This window comes from Hesperophylax consimilis, chromosome 11 (assembly GCF_061612785.1).
Source record: "Hesperophylax consimilis isolate HC1 chromosome 11, BYU_Hcon_1.0, whole genome shotgun sequence".
Lineage (NCBI taxonomy): Eukaryota > Metazoa > Arthropoda > Insecta > Trichoptera > Limnephilidae > Hesperophylax > Hesperophylax consimilis.
In genome coordinates, this window is record NC_142846.1 from 4,109,132 (window position 1) to 4,129,420 (window position 20,289).

At 33.4% G+C, this 20,289-nt stretch overlaps 1 protein-coding gene across 1 annotated transcript in view; it reads right to left on the bottom strand.

The window, feature by feature from the left end:
• LOC149419662 (uncharacterized) overlaps positions 1 to 6,453 on the bottom strand; it is a 41,166-nt gene extending 34,713 nt beyond the window's left edge. The window contains exon 1 of the mRNA XM_089637515.1: positions 6,414 to 6,453. Within this exon, the coding sequence (XP_089493641.1) occupies positions 6,414 to 6,453 (40 nt within the window). The remainder of the gene's footprint in view (positions 1 to 6,413) is intronic.
• Between the last annotated feature and the right edge of the window lie 13,836 nt (positions 6,454 to 20,289).

The window sequence follows — 20,289 nt, forward strand, 5'->3', positions numbered from 1 at the left end:
AACAATCAGATACCTATGGGCGGAATAGTAACGGATAGAACGGTTATTAGTCGAAACAATCAGATACCTATGGGCGGAATAGTAACGGATAGAACGGTTAATTAAATGCTTCAATGCCTGTTATTTGACAATGAGTTGTCGTATCCTCCTTGGGAATTCAACTTATTCTTCACGGAATTCATAGTATATATTTAATTAAATATAATTTATTCAAACATCACTCTTTTCATTCATTTTTGAATCGGGATAACGCAGCGGATGGAAGCTAGCCGCCGAGAGAATGCATCTGTCTGGCATTCCTATTCTATCAAGTGAGACTTTTAATTTTTCATAAGTTTGGCGGGGACGGAGTGTACGAATTTTCCGAAGGCTGTCCTATCTTACCAAAGCGACAAAAGCGAAGGGAACGAAATTTGTAATTGGCTTGCCTAATAGGGACTTTTGTGTTAGCAAAGTCGATAACCCTGGATACCGAGATAAAGTCTATTTTCAGTAGAGTAGCGCCGGTTTTTACCCTGCTCAGGTGTGGTTGAGTTATTCCCGTAAAAAGCACCGGTTTCTGTCGAAGGTGTTGGCGGACCAGCCTTAGATAGTCACCCTGAATAGACCCCTGTTTCGAGTATTTTCAGCTGGTGAGAGGACGCTTTCACGGAGTTCAAATCGAAGGGAACGAAAATTGCTAATGGGCCTTCCTACTTGAGTTAGCTGGTAGACGAAGGAACAAAGCGGATAAGGGCTATGCTATTCTTGTCTGGCGTATGGTGAGGATTTTCTCGCTGACAGAACGAAGGGATCGTGACGAATATGAAGTTGTCTCGGCGATTTCTGACGTCCTTCCTGTCAAATTCAATAAGTATTTACCCCACTATAGGAGGAGAAGTCATCCAGAATTAGGTTGGAAATTGACTCCGACTGAAACCGTTTGAGCTGACGGAGATCGGATGATTTCAGATTCACGACCTGATGATTCCAGTATCCCTGATCCTTAGCGCCGGAAGTCGAGGATATCAATTTCTACCATTCTTTGATATTTGAAGCGAACGGAGGGTAACAAACGATAGAGCGAATGACCATGACTTTGAAGTGGGGTAAAATCTCCCATCTAGGAAACATTCGTTATGTCGGATGGACGCCCTCATCCAAATTAAATATTGAAATGACTATTTTGAGTGTGGACGAAAGACTTGAAGTATGTTCTGTATTGTACATATGATAAATATGTGTCACTACCTCTACTGGAACGAGAAGCTGTATAGACTGGAGCCGGAAGCTATTTGGAGTAGCGTGACTGCAGAGGCGAAGTCGAACAAACTGAAGCTGAATTCATCATTATTCTTACGAGCGTAAACCAGAGGGGTGTTCACGGGACTCCCGAACTCCTGACGTTGCTGATGCAAACCACTTCAGTATATGTTTATGTTTGAGGTTAGTAGAGTGGACTCCTAATTTTCGGCATACTGGCGAAGCTTAACTCATCATCGATTTGGGGGAGGTTGACGCGACCTAGACCTCGCGCTACCCACGTGACCCAAATGGTTCCTGACACCAGGCTATCATGCCACCGGACCGGAGCAGCCCCTTGTACCTAACGGTATAAGATGAATCTTCATCATTCATCATCAACATCAACATCAACAGTTACCACCAAGGACCCACATTCCACCTTCATCACCCTCCGGCAGGAGGCAAAACATGTCATTATTTCATCTGTCGCTGAGCGATATTCAATTCATTTCTGGAGGTGTTGGGATTGGACCATCAACTTGGCTGCTCTCGAGCTGGTCACGTTGATGGATGGGATTTGGACGGAGACCAATCGAAAGCAACACATGTTTTGTCTCTAGCTATTCCCGAAAATACCTACTCATAGAAATAACTCACAAACTAACAATCCCTAGTCAAATCATTAACTTAGAATTTTGTGCATCTTGAATTGAATTGTCTATAGCGAATTTCATGTACTTGTAATTAATTGTCTCATTATATTAGCACATTATCGACTGCAGCAACCGGAAACGTTTGGGCGAGCAAACAAGGTAGGAAAAGGTAGTTAAAATCAGGGTAGTCGGTCATTGTCTTATTTTCAAACCATACAGAATGTAACACGCCTCATCTAAAAAGAACCAAAGTTACCACAACCAATTAAAAGGATCCTTCAATGAATTAATCCCTGTCGAAACAAAAAATTGACACAACGTGACATATTAATTCTTTAAGATTGAAGGGTTGATAAACCGCGAGAAGTTCCAAATCAAACGTAACAAAATGTTAATTCGTTATAACGTTGAGGGAGGGTGAAAACATTACAATTCTACAATAATGAAATTGGTAATCTTTAAAGTTTAATTAAACACATTTTTTTCCATTTTTTTAAATAAATCCTTTTTTGGTCTGATTAAGAACCTTCCACCCCAGGTACTGGCTCTTGACTGCTGTTCATTTTTAACATGTCTTTCAAAACTTGATTAAATTTTTTTGACTGAGGATTAAACCTTCCTTCCAAGGAACTGGAGTTAACGCGCTCGAAACTGAACCAAATCCCGATTGGGTAAGACCGACATTTATTTTGTATATTAACTACTGTAGTATCTGCAAAAGTTGATAAAATGTATTTTTATGGACAACGAGTCTATTTGTCGAGTTTCAGCTAGATCTTCCAAGATTTGCATTATTTTATTCACGAAAACAAAATCATAATTCAAATAGATTTATTTAACAATTGGGCTTCTTTCGGGCTTGCGGACACGCCCACATCACTCATCTGTAGATTTATCTCTTCAGAGTATCCAACAGACCAACAATAATAATTAATACAGAGGTAATTGCTTAGCGTTTGAATGGTTTGAGATTAATCGTGTCATCTGCAGTGTCCACACGATCTGTGTGTGGCTTGCATTGCTCATACAATATATCTAGACATTGTCAATTACTAGAGACTTTAAAAATGCGTATCACCACATAAATGATTTCGGACAAATAACGATAATTTTCGTACATTTCAATCATTTTTTGGTATTTTAAAACGCGAAAATAATATTACTTGTACGTTCTTAATATTTCTTTATTTGGAGTTTTTCAACTAAAAAACAAAGTGGAGTTTTTTTTTGTTTATTATATTAAAAATAACGCAATTCGTAATACATCAAACATCGATTAATGTGTGACAAAACAAACCCTGCTCTCTGGATTGTAAAGCTTTGAAACTTAATGCATTATAAATACGGAAATAAAGGATGATCTACTTTAAAAGAATTCTTCCGGTAGGTAGAGATTGAAATCTCCAAATACATTAATTTTGTCATTTATTCAACTACTGTACCGGTTGACTTGATTTAAATAATAAAAGACGCAATAGAATAGACAACGTAAATAAAGATTTTTAATATTATATGTAGCTTTTTCCAATCGTTATTGAAATATAAAGAAAATAGCAAAAGCTATACCTGGACGTTAAAGATAATAATTTACCTTATTCAATGTTTCGATCTTCGTTTCTTGCAAAGTGATACGATCAGATCATTTTTCTATTTCAGACATAAATTCAAAAAGGTACGTTTTTACTTTTCACCATGTCTTTTCGCTATGGTTCAGTTTGATTATCGTATATATTCTCACTCTCTCTTCTACTAAGTTCAAACAATGTTGCTGAAAAACAAGTGTTTTTGAGAATTACTTTAATAATAATTAATCTTTTTGCTACCTTTACGGTTACAGTATTTAATTTGTTTTCATATGCAACTCTCCATCCAACTCTATTCTATATTGAATTAATGAGAGAACTTATGCGTAATATGCTTTTTTAAATAACTGTTACATGTATGTCATGATGCGCTCCGAGTTACTTTATTTCTCTGTCTTTGTCTAATGGTGCAATAGCTATAATTAAAGACAGTTTTTTTACATTTCTTGTTATGTATAACTATTTCGGGATTGTAATATGTTCTGAACATTTTTTTTGAGAAATAAATATGATAGAATTCTTTGCATTTACTTTCACAATATCCCAGTCCTGACTTTTAACCCTTTACTATGATGATCGTGTTGTCAGCGTATAAAATAACACAAAGCTTTACCGTTAACATACACGACAAACAGTAATGGGCCCAATACAGTGCCTTGCGGTGTATAAAAATCAATTATCTTTCTCATATAACTGTGCACAGAGCGCGCATGATATGGTATGCACATAAGTGCCTATTTAATGTTGCGGTTGAATTTTTCACGAAACTTTGTTTAATTGCCAAAACTGGTAAACCCTTGCTTGTTGCGTTGCAACACTTAACTGACTTTTATTAGATGGTGTTCGTTCCGAGAACTCAGCTTTTTGAACCATTTCACAACTTGTTTATTTTTCTCTCCTTGTCTTATTCCAAGTACTCATTACTGAATATTGTTTTAACCAAGAAGCACGCGAGTGATAAAACGAGTTAGAAACCAGATCAAATAAGTACCTATTATGTAAGAGGTTTTAGAGTATTTTGTAAACGTTCTTGACAAAATTAACTTTGGCATTCTACGTTTTAAAGCGATTGGGTTTTTAAAATAATCACCTAATTATCCGAAATAACTACCCTAGTAAGGAGTTAGAAACCTAATCAAAGAAGTACCTGCGTTGTAAGAGGTTTTTTGACGGCCTCCGTGGCCTAGGGGTAAGGTTCTCGACCACCAAACCAGAGATTGCGGGTTAAAACCCCGGCGTGCGCAAGTAAATATGAATTGATAAATTTGTGTTTATGTTTAACGTTATTCACAATTTATTCATTAAAATTAATATGTAGTATACTTGCAGCACGTTGCAGAGTGAAAGTTGCTCTCAGAATCGCCCTGGCGTAAGGGCAACAAATTAAAAAATAAAACGTTGCTTGAAATGGCTTTAGCCGTGTTTGGTGATCAGATCTGAATAGCCAGGTACTTCCCCACCTTCCTCTTCCCCATCTCCTAACCCTCGGACTACTTTCAGCTTCACAACATATTCCAATTGGAAATGCCATATTCTCATTGGCTCACGATGATTGGGAATTGTTGGGACTCTTGTGCTGTATTTGAGTATTTTTTAAACGTCATTAAACATCATCTAACCGTCCGAAATAATAACTCATTATAAGTAAACCCGCTCATTTTTTTAGTTTTGTTTAGTTTTATTATAACCCATTTATAGACTAATTTATGAAATGCGTCGAGTTGAATACGTTCTTGCCTTGGAGAGAAATAAAATATAGTGCTTTGAGGTGTCGAATAGGTAGTTTGTCCATAACATAATATTAATACAAATTAGGGTAGAGTATTAAGTAATAAAATTATAATTTCCTTCTCACAACGACAAACATATTTAACACTGATAAAAATCTATAAACGGTGTTCGGAAAACAGTTTTACAACTGGTATTTCTTCAATATTACAAAATTTCAAATATAAAACTAATAAAATTGCATCATTTAAAAATAATAGAAAATTCAGATAAACATCAATTTTCCTAACTCAAATATATGTAAAAAAAAAAAATTAAAAAAAAACAATGGATCAATTCGACTTTAGTTGTTTGTTGTTGGGGTGTTATGCCGTGTTGCGCTAACTCCTTCTTTAGCCGACGTTTCGGACAGCGTTGCAGTGTCCATCATCAAGGCAGATCCGGTAGATCCGAAGATGTGGACATATCTTCGGATCTACCGGATCTGCCTTGATGATGGACACTGCAACGCTGTCCGAAACGTCGGCTAAAGAAGGAGTTAGCGCAACACGGCATAACACCCCAACAACAAACAACAATAATGCTTTTGGCCGTGAAAATCTAAAAACTTACAATTCGACTTTATATTATATATATTTTTGAGTTTTAAGTATTTTAGTACATTACCAAAAAATGTCATAAATTTTACAATAAAGATTTTAAATTTTATCTTCAAAAGCACTAGAAAATTCTACTAAATACTTTTATATAAACAGCGCGTCCTGGGGTAAAAAAGTGCACTTACTTCGGGAGCTGTTTCTACATGATTATAGAAGTAGAATAAACTAATAGCTTTTTTCAAAATTTTAACGTTTTAAGTTAGTTTTTTGGTAAAAAAAGTTGAATTGTTTTTATGGGAATGAAAAGTTGGAATTTCGAAAAAAGTTGTTCTACCGTCATGTAGCATTTACACCCGGACATCCTGTAAGTATCAAGAAATAACGAACACAATAACACATCCCCCATACACACCAGATTTGTTTAATAATTGTGGTACGGCTTGATTTCGATTTAGATTAGGTTACATATGTTCCGTAATTGATAAAACATGTTTTTTTTAATAAACACATCAAAATAACAACAGTAATAATAATATCACAGTTTTACAAATACCGTAAATATGTAAAACTAGTTCACTAGGAAATGATACCGGATTAATTTTTTCATACAGTAAAATGTAACTTACCAATGAAAAGAAAGACAACAAAACACGGCACCCGCTTCATATTAAACTTTTTTTTTAATAATATTAACTCAATTAAACCATTTTATTAAAACTCTTAGAAATAACTTTTTCGAAATTTTTATAAATTTACTGCGGTGGTTTACTGAAGTTTCGTCACAAAATGTAAAAAGCTCGCTAACACAACCTTTCTCTCCCGCCGTTCACCCTTTACTGAAAGCTGTGGGCTGCTGGGGAGAATGCAGCGCGAAGGCTATTGTCGCCTTACAGGAAGTGAGGGAAAACTTTCCATCTTCTGTTGTCAGAACCGGAAGCTTACACGTTAAAAAGGCTTACCAAATAAATCATATTGTTAATCATTTATAAGAATATTATTCGTATATTTATATTCAGCAGTTTAACAAGTTAAAAAAGAAAATATTATATTTTTTACTGTGTAAGTTTTGCTAGTCGATAGGAATATTTCGCTTGGATAAACCCTACTGCCTGGACCAGTGAAATTATAGCATCTCCAATTCGGGAAATATTGCGAGGGTGGAGGAATTGTGGAGGGAAAGGAAATGGGAAAGAGGAAGGGTCGGAAAAATGTCTTGCCATTTGCCACTATTATATATTACACATTCTTACTCTTTATTTATTTATTATAGTTATTTTTAAAGCATTAATGAACTATAATAAGCAGTAATTATCGATTGAAGTACTTGTACATTACAATACTTGCGGGTTGGAAATAAGCCGACGTATCTCAGTGCTCCAGAGCACCTGACCGGACATCAAAAGGTGCGGTTTCAATTTCCGTCGGTGGCATTTATTTTTACTCGGGAGATATTTTCAATTTGTATGAATATTTCAGGCGAGTAATTAATGGTTATAATAATTTGTTATCCTTTGTGCTATGCATAAAAATCTTGTCTTATAAAGATTAGTTTATCATTTAAAAAATAATTTTTTTTATTTTTTTTTTTTTATTTGTATAAAGATTACATACAATATTATTTATACCCGCTAAGCTACTGCAAGTAGCTTGTCAGCAGGAGATTAGTTGCACCTATAATAATAGTATAGTACATAAAATTAAAATAATCATCAACGCTTTAGCGTAGTAATACATACATTTCTACAAAAAAACCAAAAAAAATATAAATAAAAAATTGTGTTATACCTTAAATTTGAAAATACAGAAACAGTGTTGTGGGGAAAAAAAAAACAGTCTTAATACATGAGGTTACTCCTTAGTAGCCATGATTTTAATATTAAAGAGAATTTATTAATGGAGCAATTTTCTTTTAATTCATATGGCAATTTGTTAAAAATTAAAGGTATTGTGTATTCAAGAGTTCTTTGACCATATTTGTTTTGAAACATAGGTACTTTCATTCCTTTATTTTGTATGAAACGTGTATTGTGTACATGATCCACCATTGTTTTATACGGACTGTCAGATATATGCTGTAATACAATTTTTTGCCACATAAGGGCACGAATCGGTAATACATTTATTGATTTATACATAATACTAATGTCTCTCCTCTGGTTATAAACGGTTTTGCTTACTAACAACTTTACAATGGCATTTTGAATCATTTGTACATGTTTTATGTTGGTTTTGCACGATTGACCCCATGAAGTTATCCCATATCTTACGGTAGATTCTGCAAAAGACAGATAAATCAATTTCATAGTTTTTAAAGGCACAAAATATTTTATTTTATACAGTCTTCCTACAATAGACCGAAGGCGCTTACACAGTTTTGAAATGTGTACATCCCATTTCATGTTACAATCTACTGTAACTCCTAGATAGACATATTGGTTAACCAGTTCGATATTTGTACACGCACAGGGCTGTGTGATATTGTTGTGAATGCAGTCAAAAGAGTGAGATATGATTAGAGGTGCCTCGCTATACTTGGCATGTGGTGATCTTATATGCATCAGTTTTGTTTTTTTAGAATTAATTAGTAAACCATAATCATGTGACCACCTTAATAAAGAAATAAAGTCTTGCTGCAACAATTTCATTGCAATAGATAAATTTTCATGGGATATGACAAGTGCAGTATCATCAGCGTATACATAATATTTAACAAACGAAAAAATTTTTGTCATAAGAGATACAAAGATAATATAAAATGTTGGTCCCAAAATTGACCCCTGTGGAACTCCAGTTTTGACATTTTTTATTTCACTAAATTTATCTGATATTTTTATCTTGATTTGGCGGTTGGTTAAAAAGTTTTTGAATAGTTTGAGTGTATTTCCTCTTACCCCTATTGCCTCCAAAATATTTAACAATTTCGTCGTATCTATAGTATCAAATGCCTTAGAATTGTCTATGAACAGTACCAAAACATGTCTTTTGTTATTCAATTCATTATTTATAAAATTAGAAAAATCCTGTAGTAACATTTCGGTACTTTTTTTTTTTTGAAACCATATTGATTGGGATCTATTATAGAAAAGAAGTCCAAGTATTTAGTTAGTTTTAAAGATAAGTATTTTTCGAGAATCTTTTCTATAGCTGGTAGTATACTAATCGGTCTATAGTTTCCTATATCGGTATGTTTTCCACTTTTGTAAATAGGTCTGACAATACTACACTTCAGCTCATCCGGTATTACAGCCTGAGTTAAAATTATGTTAATTAGATGTGTTAATATAGGGCCTAGGATATCTATGTGTCTTTTTATGTCAAACATTCGTATGTTGTCTATGCCAGGAGACTTTGAATTTTTGAGGAGCTTCACTATGCTCACTATGTCTGCGAGTGACGCTCGTGGTATATATAAGCTATGTTGCAATTCTGGCGGGACGATATTTGATGCCCTAAAATCACATTTGTGTACCATTGAAGAAATGCTGTCTGAAAAATAGTTTACAAATTGGTTTGTCACAATTTCCACGGATTGATCTTTTAGCATATATCTAGATATAACATCATCACAGTTACTCTTTGTGTTACGTCCTAGAATTTTATTTATTTCATCCCAGGTTTTTTTGCTGTCTGTAAAATGATGCTTAAATCTATCATTATAAAATGCCGTTTTATTTTTGATTATTAATTTGGTGACATAATTACGAAATGATTTATATTGTTTTTCATAAATTGTATTTGTTGGTGAATTTTTCCATCGTTTAAATAAAAAATCTTTTTTTTTAATATGTGATAAAATATCTTCGGTCATCCATTCTTTTATTATCCAAGGTCGAGCTTTAGGTTTGACATCTATAATTAATCTACTATTTTCATACAATTCGTTAAAATTGGATTTTATTTGATTATATAAATTAGTGCAATCGTTTGTCTGTAGTAAAGCACTCCAGTTATAATTTCTAATAGAGCAATCTATACGTTTTTGGGATAAAATTGAGACCTGCCGTACTTCATTTACAATACGTTTATTCATTTTATAATATGGAATGCTCACACCTGTTGTAAAGTGATCAGCAATAATGAAGTCACATACACAAGCACGTAGCATGTCCGTGTCTTTGTGCTTATTAATATACCTAACAAATATATGATCCAGGCACGTACGTGTCACTTTACCTTTAGCTATGGCTTCCCTCGTAACGTCACTGATACATTTAGTAAAATAATTATTTGAAAGAGTGTTTTCATAGTTGATCGTTATAGCGTCAATATAATTTAGCAAATCAATATTTATATCACCAAATATTAACATATTTTCATTACGGTTCGAATGTTTGTTTAGTAATGAAGAAAGCTCATTTATAAAAGATTGTTTACTAAGATTTGGTGGTCTATAAATAGCAAGAACATTAAGTGTTGTATTATTAGGTAATGTTATTAGGCATGAGATATTTTCGAAAAACATTGTTTCATATGTATTTTGTGTAAAAATTAAAGTATCCCGGATATATAAGCTTATACCCCCTCCCGATTTGGATGTGCGACAGTAACTGATGCTATTATAACCTGGAATTTCGAAAAGACAAGTTTGTTCACTTTTTATAGATGTTTCACATAACATTAATAAATCTATATTTTTCCAACAATTTTGGAGGTTAGCATGTAAAACATCCCAATATTTAGAGATTGATCGTATATTAACTTGCACACATATAAAACTTCCCACTTCACTGTTTTTTTCTACCATTTCTTCCGTCCATTGGTCTAACCTATTAGTTCTCTTAAAGTCAACATCATAGTCTTCATCTATGTAGTTAGACGCCATAGCTGATCGTGGAGAAATCCCTCGAAAGCGCTGCTAGGTATGCTGGGCAGTTCTCCCTGTCTCCGGTAGGATGAGTGGCGGGAATATATAATAAATTAATGAATTGCCTACATTCGTCACATTGTAGATTCAGAGCAATTACTACATTTTTTTATTATTATTTTAATATAGATCATATGGGTTACATTAATAAATACATATTTTGCAAAATATAATATTAAGGTTCATAATTGGTCATGTTCATTTATTTATTTATTTAATATCAACGGTATAAATATACCATAAACAATGATAACATGTCACAGTTAAAATCGTAGAAATATTTAAAAAAAAAGAATTACAAATATATGTGGCATTTGATTGTGAAATGACATTAGAGAGTAAGTAAGTAAGTAAACAAGAGATACAAGTACATAAGTTTCTATAGTGCAAATAAGGTAGAATTAGATTAAATTAATATTGATTGAAAAGATTTGTATACCTTATCAGAAAAGAGGAGCTCTTGTGCCTGATGAAATAAATAAAATCAAACTTACTTAGATTCAATGTTATAATATTATGTTATGTGTAAAATATATATATATATTTTTTTTTTAATAAAAGTTTTTTTGGAAAAAAAGTTTGATTTTATTTATTTTTTCTTGTTAGTTCGTAATACAGCGCAATTCGGAAGAAAGATTATTGTAGTTTTTTTATGTCTTGGTAAATATAATGGTTTTGCATTTGAGATGTTTTAAAAATTGGCGTAATAAATTGATTTCCATTTCTCATCAGTTTGTAAAATTCTTGATATTCTGTGTTATTTTTTTCCTTACACATTTTTGTAATGGAAGTTTGCTTAAATATGTCATCAATATTTGGTACTGGAAACAATTTAAAAGGTAATTTTGTTTGGAAAGTAGAGTTTTTTTTAAGTATTACCTTTATAATAATTTTTTGCGAGACTTTTACTGAGTTTAGGTTGTTTTTATAAGATCCTCCCCAACATATGATTCCGTAAATAAGCAGGGAGTGGACAAGAGCATAATATACAATATATACATTATGGGGTGGTTAGAGGCTTGCTTCATTCACATTCATACATCATCTCATAGATACTCTTCTATTATTCCGACTCCTGACATGGCCCGACTCAAGTATCTGGTTCACTTGATCGTGCCATGTCTTCCTTCCCCCGACTTCTACCATACACATTCGCATCATATATTCTCCTTACACTCGTTTCTTCGTTATTCGCTCAATATGCCCAAACCATATAAGCGTCCCTTTCTTAGTCATACTGATAACGCTTACATCAGCTTTGCATTCTTTGCGAATCTATATATTTCTCATACGACCAATAGGATGCATGATTTGGGCAACAAGTTTGGTGGTATTATAGATATATTCCATGATTCCCTTTATAATCTTAAATTCAAATTAAACCAACACTTTGTGGAATCATACAAATTATTGTAATAGATTTAACGATTAGATATGTTATTGTAATGTTTTATATTATATTTTGTTCTTTGTTATTGTTAAATATTATGTTGTTTAAAATGTTTCTTTACGCCATATTCTTCAAAAACTACTTGTATATTTTTTTAAAATTCTTCACTTTTATAACTCTTAGTATAAATTCTAACTCGATAACTTATGTAAAACTTATTTATAATCTATGTAAAAGCCCCTATGGGCGTATAACAACAACAATAAACAATGATTGCCTATCCAAAATAAAATAAAAAACTATGAGAACTTTTGTCATAATACTGAGAGTTTAATGAGGTTTGGTTTTCTAAAAACTCTAACCAATTGTTTTAGTTAGAGTAATTCAAAAAGTGAATTCAAACATGATCATGGGATATAAAATATTTCCAATTAGTTCGGTATGATAAACAGAACGCATTTATACATGTTGCATTGTAAACAGTTGAATATTACTATTTGCTTACTGGGGAAGTAAAATCACAAAAGGTGGGGCAAAAGTAATGTCATAATGTGAATGTACCATATTTTTTGCAAATTGCGTAGATTGTCATTGTGCTTTGAAATTTATGTTTTAGACCGATAGATAATTAGTTGACAACAAGCAATAGAGCGATATACATCTAAAGTACGCGGAATAATTGTTACTGCTTATTTGACCAATTTCTGCTCTGTTGTTTTGACGCAGCGTGAATTTGGTCGTCGTTTTCCTAGTCGTTCTTCACCATGTACGCGAACAATTAAGCGTTTGGCTGAGCGTCTCGTACAAACGTTCAAATAAAATTTCCGTGAAAACAAAGCCATTTTTTTTTTCATTTCTAACAAAATGGCAGCATTAATTAATATTAGAAAATTCAGCAAAATTCATATTACGTCATTACTTTTACCCAACTTGCGTTTAAACAACAGACCGGAAATTGGTCAAATAAGCAGTAACAATAATTAAGCGTTCTTCAGGTGTGTATTTTTCCATTGCTTGTTGTCAACTAATTTTCTATCAGTCTACAAGATATATGTCAAAGCACAATGACATTTGATGCCTTTTGCAAAAATTATGACATTACTTTTGCCCCTTCTTGTACATGCAGTTTTCTAACTCCCATATAATTTTGACCATTCACACTGTCTCTAGTTAGAGCTCGTGTACTCAACTGGGAATATTATTTTCTCCGTACATTAAATCTAAATTATAAAGCAGAATTTTGAAATATTCGAACTGAGTCCCAGGAAATTTGCATCAGCTCAATGTATCTATTTCAGTTGACTAAACTTTATGTGCAATGTGGCTTTGCAATAATCAATTAACTCTCCAAAACTAAGAAAGGTTGTCATGTTTTTTACAAAGCGCAGCGAAAACCTGTTTTAAGTTTCAGAATGGTAGCCATTTTAATGGTTCACAGGTCTCCGATAATATCTTCAAAATGCCGACATGCACACGGAGATATTTATTTATTTTATTTACTTATTAATTTTCGTGAAATCGTCAGTTTACATTCAATCAGTTTGTACATGAGTATTATAGTAGCCACAATAAAACCAATTATGGATTTCCTCTTTGTGACTTTACCTCTACTGAGACAGCATAATATGGAATAAGTAAATTAAATTTGTAAGAAAGGAATATGAATTCAAAAATTTGTACAAAACAAAAGATTATATAAAATTAAAAATTTACAAAACAATTCACTTATAGCAATGAAGAGAGGTTGTAGATATAAATCAAATCATAATAGAGATATAAACAATAGAGACATAAACATTATTCACAAACCATCAGAGAAATATTCTTTCACGGACCTCTTGTACTTGGTAAGATCGCAACTGAAAATATCAACATCGGATAATACGCTATTGTAATTATTGCACAGTCTGTTAAGGAAAATATTCTGCTTAGAGTTCGTTTTGCATTGATCAACCCTGAACAGGACACAAGAGCGTGTTGAACGGGCAAGTACATTGAATGGAATCTTGTATCGTCGTACTGGAAAATATAAGGAAAGCATTGGTATATAAGTTTTCACCGGAAAGTAGGGTTTTCCCATAATAAGTAGCCGTGTAAATTAATTTATTAATGTTGAAAAACTAGTGGAGCATTTGCGCGACGGCACGCTGCCGCCGTCACCTTCAACTCATTCGTTGAGTTTGTTCGCGCTCGGAAGGATTCGGGCGATATCGACAGCCGCCACACACCATTCCTTCTTCCCGCACGGGAACAATATTTCACATTGATATTAAAAAGAATGTATACTCTATTTATATATAACTAATTGGTAAATAAGGGGCCTGTAATGAACAATGTTAAAAAATGGACGTATTGACCAATGAGAATATGGCATGCTCGAGTTGAAAACAACTTGAGTCTGGTTACACCAGGAGTCAAAATAACTGAAAAGTATCTAAGAGGTGATATATAAATATCTAACGGATACCAAGAAGTTATCATCGTGATGGTTAATTATAATTTGAAGCATTGGTATTTCAGAGATTCTCTGGCCACTTGGAAAGGTTTTAATTATTTCCACAAATCACTGTTATAGTTTTAATTAATAATTTATCAGTAATAAGTCATGAAAAATTTTTGGTGGCAGTATAAGTTATAGATCTTCTTAATCCTTAATTTGCTGACTGGCCCGAAGCGAGGATTTTGTGGGAGATTCACCGATAGGAGCGCTCATTAAACGGGGGAGTTTTTGTGCCAACCGAAGGAAGGTGGCTGGTGGCTAGGGTTAATCTAGGATTAAGCTACAAATGCAAGGAAAGTAGTTCAAGCAATTTTTTAGATTTTCATGGCCAAAAGTATTATAGTGATTTGTTTTGAGATATTATGCCGTGTTGCGTTACCTAGTTATTTAGGCAACGTTTTGCACAGCATTGCAGTGTCCATCATCAATCAGTTTCATCATCAAACATCTGCCCTGATGACGAACACTGTAATGCTGTCCAAAACGTTGGCTAAAGAAGGCATAATATTTAATAACTTTATTTTTACACTACACTACCTAAAAACGGTGGGACTGCGGAAATTACAATATAGGAAATTTTGGGAGTCTGGCAGGAGTGGGGGAAGAGAGATGTGCAAATGCAGTTGTTTATTTTTATCAATGTAGTCTTAAAAAATTGCTTTATTCGCATAATTACTCATTATTTTTATGAATTTTCACTAACCTACCCACATCCTGGAATAAAAATTATTATTATTATAATACACTGTTTTGAAAAATTGTTAGTGTGGGTTAATACTACTAAGTAGAATGTTTTTTGTTATGTAATTTTTTTTTACTTTAACCTCACATAGGAAACCTAAAGGAAAACAATTTCCCTCGGGAACTTTGTCATCTTTGGGGATGCTGTAGGGATAATCTTTTAAAGGAAAGGAAAGAAGTGAAGTTCTGGGAAGGAAAATGGTATTAGGGATGGTGTACTGGACACCTACGCCAGTGACATTGACTGTAAAATGCCGGTTTTATCTCGGGGTACCTTAGGGAAGGATTTGCAATTGAAACACAACTTCGAATGCGAATGTCGTCGGACAACTGACTGATTGGGCCAGTTGTTTGCATATTTATTGAGTTAAAATTCAACAGTTTCTACACGAGTTAATCTGCAGCAATTATTCTTATCTCTAAACAGAAAGCATGAGAGCATTAAGAAACCAAGAAAAATTACCGAAATGAAATTACTAAGGTTAAATCCCATTTGACACATGATACGTGTCCAGTGATAGGCCTCATAAAGGATTCGGCGTCGTAAAATATGTGATAACAGAAATATATTAATTTCCTTAATTATTTAGTTACATCCAACTACTATCCGGTTCAGGTGGGTAGGAATCCAGGAATCCGTTTGTTCAGAAGTGACGGACGTATCATCTATCCCTTCTGCTGCGGCGCAAGGCGATGGGTCAAGAGAAAACACTTGGACAGGTCAAAAAGTCTCCCCAAAGGGTGGTCAGGCGCATCCTTAATACATCTCACCCGTTAAACCAGCATCCCAGCTAAAGCACGAATTGGGGAGACTTATGGCAGAGGTGTTGGTTATCCAATAAGTGGTTCTCAAACCCGCCTCCAAAAATTTACATTTCTTTCACACACAACTCAACACACCCTTATACATTCGTTTCTAATCTAAATAGTGATCTTTCTTGTTTTTTTTCCTGAATGAGGTGCGTATTAACGTATAATTAATTAATTGTATTTCACTTTGTTTACTACCAAAAATGAGAACAAATAGATTTTAATTTTAATTTTAAAATCATAGTTGGACAAATTATTCAGCGCCACATAGAGCTATTTAAGTGCGGAATTATTTAAAATTATTTTAGATTCGTGCACGGGAGAACCCTTTTCAAATCACCGTAGGAGAACAAAATTTTCCAGTACTCTGCTCGTAGTATGTGAACTTCAAATACATTTGCTCTGTAAGATAGTTAATTATTCGAAGTGTGCAGATTGTACAAAAAATTTAGTTTGTACAATCTGCTTACAATTGATCTTAGTCGTGCACAAACTTTGTTTATTTGTATATTCCACTTGAAAAAGTCGATATTGACACCTAAATAAACAAATTCTTTAACTAGTTCCATATTTTCACAGGTAGACATTGCAGGAATACCATCGTGTAAGCAATCTGAGGTACGAGTCTTTATTTCTGGTGTAATAAATACCATAACATTAGGGGATCTTATGTGTAACAACTTAGTTTTCTTGGCATTTATGATTAAGCCAGAGTCATGAGACCATTTTAAGAATTCAATGTAGTATTTTTGTAAAAGGTCTATATAAGTTTTCAAATCACCGCTAGAAATCACTAAAGCAGTATCATCAGCATATATATTTAGTGCGCCCTACTGTCGAATTTGGCAGCCATCTCTGGTCCGGAGCCCCTAAATACCTGAAAAAACCCTTGACTCTGTGCAAAAACGGGCGGTCCGTTTGATAGATTCCCCAATCTTAACAAACGGACTGCAATCTTTAGAGCACAGGCGTCAGGTAGGTATGCTGTCCTTGTTCTATCGGTATTACAATGGAAGATGCTCTGAGGAACTAGCGTCATTGATCCCTTCAGCACCGGTGCGTAGTCGGGATACACGCCAAACGCGCGCCCAACATTTGTACACGGTTGACATTTGTCACATGAGAACGGGTCGCTTCTACGATTCGTTCTTAAGTTAAACAGCTCGGCTGTGGAACGAACTGCCGGCCTCTGTGTTTCCTCCCTCCTACAACATGGAACTCTTCAAGACCCATGTTCACTCCTTCCTCTCCACAATAAGACCCTCCACACAGCATCCCCAAAGATGACATAGGCCCTGAGGGAAATTATTTTCTTCAGGGCCTCCTGTGTGGAGTTAATATAAAAAAATATATACAAAGTGCTTTACATGTCTAAAAATGTATTTAATAAAATATATAGAATTGGACCTAGTATGGAACCTTGAGGAACGCCGGCTAAAAACTTTTTTTTTTGCTTATAGAGTTTAAGAATTTTAATTTCATGCATCGGTTGTCTAAGTAATTTTCAGAAAGTTTTAGTAGTTTTCCTCTTATTCGTAAGTTAATAAGTTATGATAATAATTCTTACACATTTATAATTAATATCTTAATAAAATTATTATACGTAATACAGATTTATATACATGCACTTATAATGTACTATACGAACAATCCCAAGCTTCATAGTCTTGTAGATCACAGTTACACAACAAGACTAAGATCAGAACAAAGGATGATAGTACCAAAAATGAACACATCGTTTGGATAACGTTTCCGTGTATTCTTGGCTCATAAGGTGTATAATGGGTTCAAGCAGCAATGCAGTAAGGTTAATACAGACCCTCTTCAAAATCAAATTACCGTACCATATTATCGTATATATATTTACTATTTTTTTTGTTTTACCATATGTATAACGATATATGTACAACATTGTATGATTGTATTTTTATTTTCTTATTTTTTCTTTTTATATTTTCTTATTTATGTTACCACCTTAATACGGTCATTTCCCTAGTTTGGGGTATTAATAAATAAATTACTACACATCATAGAATCAATCAACAAAAAAAGATGATTACCTATCTTATATTTTAAACTTGATGAATTTAATTTTATGCTAAAATTATTTTCTCCAAGAAACGGGAAAACTTCCCAGTCAAAGATTCATTATTCTGTAATTTCATTAATATTCTAATAATTAAAAAAATTTCTTGTAACCGAAACAAAAATCCACAATTAGGAAAGCAATTCATTCTTTTCTCTTTTCTCAATTTTCCAGGTATCCAATTCAAAGTACGAGTTTGTGTTTTTAACATTTGAAAAACAATTTAAAGTGACTGCTTGCTCGTAAAATATTTATACAATTTGAACAGGTGCCCTCTAATTCTAAGTAAAGCAAAAGCTTATAGTATTTTCAAAATGTATTAATTTTAAATAATGAAGTGCACGAAATAATCAGTTGAAGTTTCTCTTCTTCTTTGGAAATATGAACAAGTGGAGCCATTAGAAAGCTGAATATACTCGTAAAAATTCATTTACAAAATTAGGTTTAATAATTTTCTGTAAGATTTATTTCGTGTGAAAATGCACAAGAGTTCCAACTGCTCCCGACCGTCTGGAGCCAGTGTGACTATGGCATCCACAATTGGAGTATGTTATAAGGCAGAAAGTAGTGGGTAGGGGAAGGATATGAAGAAGAGGAAGGTGGGGGAGTATCTGGCCATTCAGATCTAGTCATCGAACACGGCCAAAGCCATTTTAAGCAACGTTTTAATTCTGAATGGTGGTCTTACACCAGAGCGATACTGAGAGTATCTTTAACTCTGAAACGTGCCGCAAATATACTTTATATTATTTTTAATTAGTAATTTGTGAAATAACAGAAATTTATCCAATAGAATTTGCTTGTGCGCGCCGGAATTTGAACCCGCGATCTCCAGCTTGCTAGTAGAAAGCCTTACCGCCCGACCACGGTTTAGCATCACTACATGAGCACGGGTCATTCTCAACCGAAAAACCATGAAACATTTTTTTTGTTTTATTTTACATAATTATTTCCGACTTTATGTCCGGGTTAAATTTCCCCATAGGAAAAACTAAACCCTTCCACACACTTTTCCACAAATGATTATCTAGTCAATCAACATTATGTAAGTGCATTATATAAGCAAAATAAATACAAAACAATACAAGAACAAAGCGTCAACTCACCAGAGAAAATAATTCACCGACTCCAGATATTTTCATATCAGTTAGGAACTATCAGTTAACTGTTAGGAACAGGGCCTATAAATCCTACTGATCCCTCAACACAAGTATTTAAAAAATCTTTCGTAATCCTACATGTATTTTTATATATAATTTTTTTGATAGATCTAATACGCCTAAATTTTGAACGAGAGAGCTAGGTATAATGCCTTGTAATATTATTATTCAATCTTATCAATATTAATTAATTAATATTCAATATTATTATTATTCTCAACAATTTTTATTTTATTTATAAACACGTTATGTTCTGTTATTATTTTTACTCGTGACAACTGTTTCGCCTTTTAAAGGCTTTATCAAACTGTACAGAAGCCACTTAAAAATGACATTTTGAAATTATTTGCTATTAGGTACTCATAATTAAAAACAAATTGATTTTATTTTTATTACCGATGCCATTATTGATTTTCGATATTTTATTCGGAAATCAATAATGGCATCGAAAATTGTTATTGGTTATTAATAAATACCTGTTAAAGTTTCCTTTCGTTAAAGTAAGGTTTTCTCAATGATTTTTTAGAGTTTTACTAATTGCCAACTGCTCTAAAAGACTGAGTTTACGTCTTTTGTTTCGAATGTGTAACGGAGTTAGCTTATTATATCGGACGTGCAGAGCCAAAGTCATTATGAGATAACAAGATCTCAAGTTTTTACGATGTCCTTAATATTTTTGATAAAACCATTTAGATATCTGCGTCAAAATAAATATGATACTATAATATTATTCCACATCCTTAATATGCGACTGCTATAGTTAATATTAATGGATTTTCGGCGCCACCATACATTTAAAAACTAATGTTTTTGTTTTGTTCAACACAGTGAAGAGATAAGGGTGATCGCTAATTACTCTCATTGAACATGTGTAAAATTTAATGTATAATTTTGTCCAATAAATAGAGAAGTAACTGGTACAAACAGTCACTTCTCATCCGAGAGTTCTCG